Source organism: Bufo bufo, chromosome 4 (assembly GCF_905171765.1).
Source record: "Bufo bufo chromosome 4, aBufBuf1.1, whole genome shotgun sequence".
Classification (NCBI taxonomy): domain Eukaryota; kingdom Metazoa; phylum Chordata; class Amphibia; order Anura; family Bufonidae; genus Bufo; species Bufo bufo.
In genome coordinates, this window is record NC_053392.1 from 115390905 (window position 1) to 115402945 (window position 12041).

A 12041-nucleotide genomic window follows, 5' to 3' on the forward strand; every position below is an offset into this window, starting at 1 on the left:
TTTTGGGCGATTATCTTAAGTAGGGTCTCATTTTTTGCAGGATGAGATGACGGTTTGATTGGCATCTATTTTGGGGTGCATATGACTTTTTGATTGCTTGCTATTACACTTTTTGTGACGTAAGATGACAAAAAATGGCTTTTTTTACACCGTTTTTATTTTTATTTTTTTACGGTGGTCATCTGAGGGGTTAGATCATGTGATATTTTTATAGAGCCGGGCGATACGGACGCGGCGATACCTAATATGTATACTTTTTTTTTATTTATGTAAGTTTTACACAATGATTTCATTTTTGAAACAAAAAAAATCATGTTTTAGTGTTTCCATAGTCTAAGAGCCATAGTTTTTTCAGTTTTTGGGCGATTATCTTGGGTAGGGTATGATTTTTGCGGGATGAGATGACGGTTTGATTGTTACAATTTTGGCGTACATGCGACTTTTTTGATCACTTTTATTACCTTTTTTGGGAAGTAAGGTGGGCAAAATTTCAATTTCATCATAGTTTTTTATTTTTTATTTTTATGGTGTTCACCGTTCGGGTAAAGTAACATGACCGTTTTATAGATCAGGTCGTTACGGACGCGGCGATACCAAACATGTGTAGGGAATTTTATTTTTTTCATTTTTTATCAGTGATAAATGTGTTTTTTGATTTTTACTTTTTTTTCACTTTTATTCACTTTTTTTTGACCCAGACCCACTTGGTTCTTGAAGATCCAGTGGGTCTGATGTCTGAATAATACAGTACAGTACAATATATATTGTTCTGTACTGTATTTTACTTACACTGAACAGATCTATGCCATTCAGCACAGATCTGTTCAGCACCATGGACAGCAGGACGCCTGAGAGGCGTCCTGTTGCCATGGGAACCTTCCCCGTCTGCTCAGTACTGCTCAGAACTTCGCAGACGGGGAAGGGTAAGGAGGGGATCTCTCGGGGGGCTCTCTGGGGGCTCTCTCCCTCCCCATCGGGGGGCTGCAAAGGCACAGCAGCCCCCCGATGGGAGAGGGAGGGAGCTCCCTGCGCTGTTAACCTTTTCCATACAGCGGTCCGTACGGACCGCTGTATGGAAAGGGTTAAACGGCTGACATCGCATCGCAGATGTCAGCCGTTTATACCAGGGTGCCAGCAATGTGCTGGCACCCTGGTATCCCCACTAGACACCAACGATTATACAAGGGGAGGCGGGCGGGGGATCGCGATCCCGCCTGCCGCACCGCCCGCCTCCCGCACCGCCCACACCGCCCGCAACCCTCCCCCTGCACCTCCCGCCACCATAAAAATCATTCGGGGGTGCAGGGGGGGGTAAATAAAACTTTTTTTTTGGCATATAAAGTTTCTGATCCCTGCGGTCAGGGACTGCGGGGACCAGAAACTTCAGAAATCGCAGCAAACCGCAGGTCTGAATTGACCTGCGGTTTGCCGCGATCGCCGACACGGGGGGGTCACGGGACCCCCCCGCGCATTTAGCCTAGGTGCCTGCTCAATGATTTGAGCAGGCACCGGGTTCCGATCACTGCCAGCCGCACGGCAGTGATCGAAAATACACAGGGCGTACATGTACGCCCTGTGTCCTTAAGTACCAGGGCACAAGGGCGTACCTGTACGCCCTATGTCCTTAAGAGGTTAAGAAGTGTGAGGCACATATGCAAACTTTTGTAATTTCTACACCGTTCACCTGATTTGGATGTAAATACCCTCAAATTAAAGCTGACAGTCTGCAGTTAAAGCACATCTTGTTTGTTTCATTTCAAATCCATTGTGGTGGTGTATAGAGCCAAAAATGTTAGAATTGTGTCGATGTCCCAATATTTATGGACCTGGCTGTATGTATATATATATATATATATACACACTGGAGAAAAATGGCGGCACCAGCTAGATGGGAAAAATGTGGGTGCACGTTCTCAAGGAAAAAGACTTCTTACCCCCAATAATAGTCCAGAAAATGAACGGCACTCCTTTGAATGGTGAAAATATAACTCCTTTATTCACCCGTGCAGTGCAACGTTTCGGCTCAGCACTAGAGCCTTTTTCAAGCAAAGAAAAAGGCTCTAGTGCTGAGCCGAAACGTTGCACCGCACGGGTGAATAAAAGAGTTATTTTTTCACCATTCAAAGGAGTGCCGTTCATTTTCTGGACTATATATATATATATATATATATATATATTCATACAACTTTTTTTTCCATTTTTGGCTTTTTTCCCTTTAGTTCTTTGCCATTAAAAATAAAATGCAAACATTGCCATTCTGTCTTGGAGAGATAAAGGTTTCAATGGGAGAGCAAAGTAAGCCCAGTGCACAGAGCATGCTTCTCTTTAGACTTGCAGATGGAGGACTGGAATAACAGCTCTATTCTTCTCTTGATAGAAAACACGCATACAGAGGAGAATTACATTGATAAGTATCATGTGAGAGGCCCTCACCAGCCACACTACTGGTATTGCCTAGGTGTCATGCTCTAATTGAGTCACCACCACCCCTTACTCCTCCTCCCTGGTCTAATTGATGGTCTGATGGAGAGTGTTAAGTGAGATTCTCTGACATTCTCTGGACAAGAATTAGTAAACATGAAATGACATTTTTTTTTAAAAGCCTCGGTTGTTAGAATGTGATAATTTTATTGAAGTATCTCTTTAAAGCTCATATTTGTACATTAGTTTTGCTTATCATGTGTAGAATAATAAAATTTTAAAAAGTGAAATATGTCCAACCTGCCCCAATGACTTCCTCAATCTTTACAAAAGAGACGTCAATTTCTTTAGCAAACTCTCTGACAGCCTCATTGGGATCTTCATATGTAAAAGGGTCAATGTAAATTTTCATCCCTGGGGAACCTGCAGGCAAGAGAACCACAGAAGTTAAAATGGACGGTTAGATACAGTTTCAAACAACAAGTTATTTACATGCTGATAAATTTATTGTCTCCAACATAATGAGGTTTTGAAGGTGCCCCATGGCTATTATCGTCATTACAGATCATTGACCATCATCTTCTGTCTGGGGTTTGACAATAAACAAACAAACATGTTGCGACAAATACCCTACCCTGACTGACATGAAATACGTAGGGCCAGTGAGATACGGTATGGTCACTGGTTACCAAGGCGTGACATTACGCTGTCCCTGAGGAGCAGGTAAGGTCAGCTTGGTACAGTTTTCACAGATTCCTCCTGTCCACACAGGCACAGAGAGGCAACAAGCTGAGAGAGCCTTTTCACTGCCCCAGTGAAACAGCGCTTCCTCAGTCCAGGAAGACTGCCAGCAGCTTCTCATTTAATAGAAGCCCGGTCCGTTAACGGGATTATATAGGATTAGAAACCAACCTGTAGTAGCGTATAACTATGCCGAAACACGGACGTGGGAATTTGAAGTTACTGTAATTCTTGGCTGTCGTCACCTGGGAGGCAGTGATGTCAGCCATTTCCTGGTCCCTTCCAAACACATGATGCAGCGTGACCCCCCCTTAAAAAAAAAGAAACACCAGCTGGCTTGCATAGGCCTTTTGACCAGTAGCCAGCCCCTTCCCTCCCTGCCTCTGGATGGGGTCCACTCCTTCTTTTCAGGTGCTGGCAGCAAAGGACTCACAAAACCCATTAGGGCTCATAGCTTCAGACCAGAAGGTCACAGGGAGATGGTTCTGGGACCAACAGATCCGCCTGAGTTCCAGCTACAGGTAAAGTCCAAACATGGTACCTTTATTAGGTTTCTGTGGGGATATCTGTATACCTCCCCTCCCTAGCCTCCTATTACGAACCAACGACCAGGGCCATGTTTGTTTTGGCCACAGGGTCACAAATATATATCTGGTTTATGCCTGTGATGGACAGGCGATTCACAATTCCTTATGAATCACCAGTTCCGTGATGTCTGAGGGGTATGATAGATTTGGGCAAGGGCTGAGACCCCCTACAGAGAGGTTTTCTTGTATGATTGGCTGGCCTCCGCGCTGACTGGTTGAGGTGTGAATTTGTAAGCATGTGGCCTCCTTGAAGCCAGAACCCCTGTGGAGTTCACTACCTCTGCTATCTGACAGCAGATGGCTGGAATGAGATCATGGCTGACATTAAACAATAATTCTACATTCCTCACACATGTTAAGAATGATTCTCTTGATGGTGGAACATTTGCCAGATTGTACATTCATAGTTTCATTCTAATGGACTATATGGACTATGTTTTTGCATTGACAACATGGTAATTTATTGGGCTATTTAGTAAGCTCTATCATCAATAATAACAAGCTACTATTAATATAGTAAGTTATTATTATAATGATAGAGCTTATTGAGCTTATTGATTGATGTTAGAGCTTAGGCTACTTTCACATTCGCGTTTTGGGGCGGATCCGTCATGGATCTGCAAAAACGAATCCGTTACAATAATACAACCGCATCCATCCATCATGAATGGATCAGTTTGTATTATCTGTTACATAGCCGAGATGGATGCGTCATGAACTCCATTGAAAGTCAATGGGAGACGGATCAGTTTTCTATTGTGCCAGATTGTGTCAGAGAAAACAGTTCCGTCCCCATTGACTTACATTGTGTGCCAGGACGGATCCGTTTGGCTCAGTTTCCTCAAGCAAAGAGCAAAACGCTGCAAATGAGTGTGAAAGTAGCCTTAGTTGTGTACCAAAAATAGAGGCAAGGTACGGAGGACGGACAGGCAAGCTGCTTCCTTCATTTAGTCAATTCCAAACTGAGCGATTTCACCATCTGAACATCTCCTGATCATTGAGATATCTATCTATCTATCTTTATATTTATTAGGGATAAAAAGAGATGAACAAATGAGGGAGAGAGATGCGCACACGTACTACACCTACTAGGCATTCTCCATAATGAGAGAGAGCACCCCCTAGACAACACATATATATTGCCCAGAAAGCCAGAGTAGCATACTAGGTTACTAGGTTTTCTGTCAGAAAATTGGGTTTGTTATAATTTGAACATTTGGAAAATTCAGGGTGAATCGATTCACTCATCCTTAATATATATATATATATATATAAAATTAAGGTGCAAGAATTTTATTCAAAAGGAAAAAATAAAATTTTGCATGTTGACATAAGTATTCACACTCTTTACAATGACACTTGAAATTTAGCTCTGGGGCCTCCCATTTCTCTCAGAGTGGGGTCTTACTCGAAAGAGGCAACCTTGTGGTGAGTGAGCTCATGCATTTTGATAAAAATGTATACAAATGGCATCGTGTACAGTTAGTAGATTATGGCTTTGTATACTCTTAATTGTGCTGAGTGACAGGTATATGTTCGATCTATGTTTTCTTTTGATGGATGGATGTCTTTTTTTCTACCATATTACCTATCTAACTATGGAAGAGTGCCAGAATGAAATGTCTCCTTAGTAAGAAAAAAACAAAAAACACATGAAAGCCAACCTGGAGTTTGCAAAAAAGCACCTAAAGGAATCTCAGACTGTGAGTAAATAGATTCTCTTGTTTGATGAGACCAAAGGTGAACTTTTTTACCTCAATTTTAAGTGTCATGACTAGCGTTAAGCAAATTTTTGAAAAATTTGATTCGGCTGCTTTGCCGAATATCACAAAGAAATTTGCTTTGTGATCAATTACTTTGTCACAAAGCGCATTTCTTTATAAGTAGAGGGTGCAATGATGGGGAACGGGGTTTACGCCGCCGCCCGTCATTGAACCTCTCAGACGCCATGTTCATCAATGATCGTGGCATCTGAGAATAATAGTGAGGGCTTTCAGGGGTTAATCCATAAAAAAAAAAAAAATAATACTCACCTTATCCATTTGAGCATGAAGAGGCCACCACGGCCATCTTGATTGAAGATCATACACAAAATCTTACGTGATGACGTCATACGTCTCTTCAATCATTTTGGGGCCCTGTTCTTGAGATAGGAGAGGGTCCCCCCAGAGGTGGGACCTGGACCAGCAACTTTCAGACATTTATGTATAACCTATTGAAGTAGAAGTATCATAAATGTCCCAGATGGGAATACCCCTTTAAGTATTAGCTGTGCATTCTTTTTTCCATAAAGTTGCTACATTTTAAATTTGATGCTATTAATTTAGTGTATTTAATTCTCTATAATGGTTGCAGAGGTGTGTGTATGTCGGGGAGAAGACCTCTCGCACAGGGCACCTCATTTCTGTTCCTCATATTGTCACTCTTCAAATCCACTGACTGGAGCAGGATAAAGTAAACCACAAGTGAGGTACAGACTGTGGGCCAGTCATTTCGAGCTGGCTCGAATCTGTCATATATATAGGAGAAATGCATTCCCTTGGATATGACAATCCTTCACAGATCAGGATTAAATCTTCCACAGTTCTTGTCCAGCATGTGAGGAAATGAAGACTTGATACCGTATCTCATCCCTTCCTCCCCCTCCCTTCTCGACAGGTTTATCTTACCTTGTGTGTCAGTATCTCTAGAGAGCCATCACCGCTCGCCTTACTCGCCTCTCAACACTCACCAACCCCCCCCCCCATCTTGCTCTCTGCCCTCGTTCTTTACAGGAATCTTACTTCCTTTCTCTTAATCCTTCATCCCTCCTCCCCCCTTGACTTGGCTTTATTTTCATTCTATAATGAAATCATCATTCCATTATGCTCACACTTTATCACTGTGTCCTGGGGTAAAGGAAGTTTTGTTTCCCCCGTCCCAGGTTCTCTGGGCACCGCCATCAATAATATGGACTTTGTATAAAAAAAATTCTATTTACAATTCTTTCTATTCGGCTTCCAGGAAGTCATTGGCATTTCAGTATCAACTTGATCATTTGTTCTTTCACAGCCTCAGATGACAGCAACACATTGCAAAAGGAGGTTAATCTTTCTGATCTTAGTGGGTTAATTAATTTTCACCCTGACTGCAGCCAAGAAGCTTTCTGGGGAAAGGACAGACATGGTTTCTAGAGGTTTTCTGCAGCTCGCAGACCGCCGTAAACAGATTGTTTAATTGGAGAGGCATCTATTTGCCTAAAGGACACACGAGCACAAGCTGGCAAATGACATTTCTTGTTCGGCCCCGAAAGAAACCATTTTTATGCATGTAATTCAGTATAGATAAAGAGAAAACACAAGCTGAGCATGGCTGAAAGTTGTTTAAGACATAACCGCAGAATTGTTCCGGGTCAAGTGTGATTAGCCAATCCCTATTATTCTTAAAATGTTACAACGAGTTACTTCTTTGATAATTGATAGAGAAGATAGAAAAAAAACACAAAATAGCAGCACAAGATAAAATTGAAAAATGAGGTACATGCCCAAGGGGACTCAAAATCTCAATAGGTAAAAATAGCAAAAAAGGCAGCCCCCTCTGGGAGTTAAAAACTAAGAGGTCTTTTATTCCCCAAAACTAATTGCAACATTTCAGCTCAACAATACAGCCTTTTTCAAGTAAATACAGGGATAACAATACCAAATATATATATATATATATAGAGCGCAACACTCAAGTGAACTGTATGACTCCTGGAGAGTGCTGTTTTTTTTTTGCTATTTTTGGATGATATATAGACAGACAGGCAGATAGATAGATAGATAGATAGATAGATAGATAGATAGATAGATATGTGACAGATAATGTGATAGAGAGATAGATAGATAGATAGATAGATAGATAGATAGATAGATAGATAGATAGATAGATAAAAGATATGGGATGGATGGATAGATAGATAGATAGATAGATAGATAGATAGATAGATAGATAGATAGATAGATAGATAGATAGATAAAAAATATGGGATGGATGGATAGATAGATAGATAGAGAGATAGATAAAAAGATAGATAGATAAAAGATATGGGATGGATGGATAGATAGATAGATAGATAGATAGATAGATAGATAGATAGATAGATAGATAGATAGAGAGATAGATAGATAGATAGATAGATAGATAGATAGATAGATAGAGAGATAGATAGATAGATAGATAGATAATAGATAGATAGATAAAAGATATGGGATGGATGGATAGATAGATAGATAGATAGATAGATAGATAGATAGATAGATAGATAGATAGATAGATAGATAGATAGATAGAGAGATAGATAATAGATAGATAGATAAAAGATAGGGGATGGATGGATAGATAGAGAGATAGATAAATAGATAGATGAATAGATAGATAGATAAAGGTAGATAGATAATAGATAGATAGATAAAAGATATGGGATGGATGGATAGATAGAGAGATAGATAAATAGATAGATAATAGATAGATTGATAGAGGTAGATAGATAATAGATAGATAAATAAATAGATAGATAGATTGATAGATTAAGATAGACTTTAATTGGACTTTCTTTCCAGCTTAAGGCCTCATGCACACGACCGTTGTTGTGTTCCGTTCCGAAAAATGGGGTTCCTTTGTTCCGTGATCCGTTTCCGTGTGTCTTCCTTTTTTTTTGGAGGATCACCAGACATGAAGGAAAGTAAAAAAAAATCTAAGACAGGTTTGCCATGCAAATGATAGGAAAAAAACGGACGCGGACGACAATCATGTGTGCTTCCGTGTTTTTAGCGGTCCAATTGACTTGAATGGGTCCGCAAACCATTTTCCGCGAAAATAATAGGACAGGTTAGATTTTTTTGACGGACTGGAACCACGGATCATGGACGCGGATGACAAACGGTGCATTAGCCGAGTTTTCAACGGACCCATTGAAAGTCAATGGGGTCCGCAGAAAATCACGAAAAACGGCACAACGGACACAGAATAAAACAACAGTCGTGTGCATGAGGCCTAATTGTCAGCTTCTGTGGTCAACACTAGAGATGAGCAAATCGTCCAAGATTCGGTTCGTTTTGGATTCACCAAATGTTTCAAAAAGTTTGACTCGGGTCTGAATCTATCCGTTCCAAACCAAAGCTGCTCCAATTGCCCTGGAAATTGGTATATTGTTTAACCCCCTCTACTCCTCTAAAACACAGATTTTTTTTATGAAAAGCTCCCATCTCGTTTTGTTAATTTTTTACAAATTTTTTGATTTTCCCTCACCCGTCCCTTCGGTCTGATACAGTGTCAGGTGTAACTGTATCTACTTTTATCTTTGCAGCCAAAAACTGCGGTTGTTGCTTGGCTGCAACTGCATTACACTATTAATTGCTTATGTGCTGGGCGCCATTTTACAAGATTTGTCCGAATCGAACCGGAAAAGATTTGGGTTCCTAAAAAAAATCTGAGATGCGGAATAGATTCGCTCATCTCTAGTCAACACTGCTTCATCTCTTCTTTGCTCAGGACATCTATCTCTGCGTTCCCCAGCTGGTTTAATATGAGAATGTGGGACACTATGTGCTGAGACTGACAGATTGGGGACAGACAGTGTTATGCAGACTCCAAGCATGGCTATTATTTACTGTGTCATAAGAAACCTATTAGCAGATAAATGAAGGGAAAACTCTACCAAGAAATCAAGATTCATCACATGTGACAAGAACCTGAGATTGGAGGCCACAGCAAAGGTGAGAGCGAGCAGCTGCAGCCACTGAGTGATGTGCAATGGGACACAGGCCTGATAAGAAGTGATGAGAAAGGAGAAAACAGAGAGGGGATGGCAGATCCAGGTAACTGAGAGGACAGTACTAGAAGGAAAACAGAAGAATAAGGCCATTGTGGATATCTGCCATTTCCAGTCCTGGTTTATTATCAAAGGAAAATATTAGACCTATGCTCCAGTTTTCTCTGGTAGTTTAAAACCGCAAAAATGAAAAGCTATAAAAGCCATTTTTTTTATCTCCTCTGAAAAGATTCGGTAGATATTCCAAAATGTAAACATTCCAATAAAATATTAAATCAAAAGTTAGCAGGCAGGAAGCCAAAAGGCGGTCATTTTGTTATAATTTTTCTATTAAAAAGATATTAGCATTTATATATTTTTTTTGCAGTAGCCATATGTGATAGCAGGAAGGGGAACCATTTTGAATTAGCTTCTCAGCTACAAGGGGGAAAAAAACACTTTGTTATTGATCAAACCTGCTGACAAAATGATAGTTGGATAACAATCTCTAAGAAACGAATTCAACCAATATGGCTGCGCTTTTTCAAAACTTGTCAGGTAATATCTCTGTGAGTAAACACGTAGACCCAGATGTATTAATCACATAGACGTCGTAACCTTAGACAGGCTGTCTACACCAGATTTATCACCGAGGCTCAGGCTGGATCATGTGGTGCAGGGATAGACACTTTTGTCTAACTCTATGCCAACCTTTGGTTGATTTACTTTGAGACAGGATTTTTCATCAGAATTGTGGCACAATTTTGGCACTACACGTACATTTCAAATACACCTCTTTCCTGCAAATGACCACCCCTTCCCACCTAGCCCTGCTCCCTTTTTGAGCAAGTCAGACAAAAAAGTGTAGAAACCCCAGCTGCTTAAAATCTCACCAAAATTGTGCCAATATGTGCCACTTTTTAGATAGATCCTAGATGCAAACACTTTGGTAAATCTGGGTCCTAATTACCAAACCTTGGCTAACTTCTGAACTACCTTAAAGAGGTTGTCCAGCCAGAAAAAAAAAGTGTTTAGAAAACCGCTTAGAATGTTTTAAAGTAATAAAATAAATACATATTAATAAAAGAAGTCAACCTTACCTTAAAGCTTCCTCTTTATCACCTGCTTCCTCTCCACACGGACATGTGACCTCTACAGCCAATCACTGCAGTGTTCACATGTCTGTGTAGAGAGGGAGCATAAAGTAGAGACTGGTGGGGAACTTGGGAGGCATCGGAGCGAGAGCAGCGGTGGATCGGTAAGGTGAATATGACTTCTTAACTTATTTAAGAACATTCTAATCTGTTTTCTAAATATTATTTCCTGGCTGGACAACCCCCAATTGTATTTTGGAAGAAAACCTCTATAATACTTGGAGGTCATACAACATACAGATATTTTATCCGACATATTAGTTTATAATGCATTAAACTGGCTATCTTATCACGAATATTCTTGTCCATATGTCCTTGTAGAGCAAGATGACATCATAAAAGAAGGTTCCCCACTCGAAACCCACCTTCATGAGCCAGAGTTGACTCATCTCTCACTCTGTCACGCTTGGGATATCCATGTTTTACATGGACACCCATTCATCTTACTTCCTGGAGTGTAAATGTACTTCCTGTACAGTTGACCACGTCTTTCCCCAGAAAAATCAATGCTCACTGAGGGTCTCAGGATTTGGAGAGTGGCAGTTCTCAGGTTGAAATATATCATCTGTGGTGAGCCCTTTGTGTGGTCTAGCAGTGCATTATCCTGCTTTAAAATAACTAGTACAAAAGTGCAAATCATGCCCTGAATATGCATATCCATCATCCACACTGGGTACATCCATTTAATACAGCCTAACCATTTATGACAAAGTCCTTCTTAAATGGAGCCACTTATTGCGAAGGCATTCTGTTCACAGATATATTGACTCATCCAACAAAATGGATGACCTCATGTCTTATGTTGACAAATGCACTTTAAAAATGTTGAGTGTTGCTGTACTTAGAATGAATGCTTAACGGTAAGCTTGAGCTCTGCTGACATATCTTCTCCCTGGTGGCAATGTCTTACCTCTGCCCGTGCTGTAGTGCTGCAGTTTATCACTGTACACTGCCTCTTTGCTGTACGTTCTTTTCCTGAAATACAAAAATACACTACACTTGAAAAATAATGATGCAAGCGGCAATAATATAGTCAGCTGGAAGATCAGACGGGTCATTTCTGTACTGTGTTTTCTGGAAAACAGCTGAATATATTGAGGTCACCAGGAAGTATAGCCAGTTGATGTCTACATTGGCCCTGTGGAGATCAGTACAGGCAGTATGTATTCTACCCTCAGAATGTTACTGTCAGGAATTCACTCAGCCAAACCACTGTGCATTGCTGTGCTGGTTTGCCTGTCAGTGTAAGTGAAAGTAGAGCCAATCAGTCTTCGGACTCCGAGTCCATTCCCAGAGCTAAGTGAGGGATTTGAGACTGCTGATTCCTGATTGTCCTGCTGGTTATTTGTTTGTATCAGGGCTCTATAC

General features: G+C 40.7%; 1 protein-coding gene across 3 annotated transcripts in view; it reads right to left on the reverse strand.

The window, feature by feature from the left end:
• EPHB1 (EPH receptor B1) overlaps positions 1–12041 on the reverse strand; it is a 327629-nt gene that overhangs the window by 19377 nt on the left and 296211 nt on the right. For 2 of the 3 annotated variants that reach the window (XM_040427670.1, XM_040427673.1), the window contains exons 9-10: positions 11584–11666; positions 2722–2844 (exon numbers count right to left, since the gene is read on the reverse strand). In XM_040427670.1, the coding sequence (XP_040283604.1) occupies positions 2722–2844; positions 11584–11666 (206 nt within the window). The remainder of the gene's footprint in view (positions 1–2721; positions 2845–11583; positions 11667–12041) is intronic. The other variant, XM_040427671.1, reaches the window with a different exon arrangement.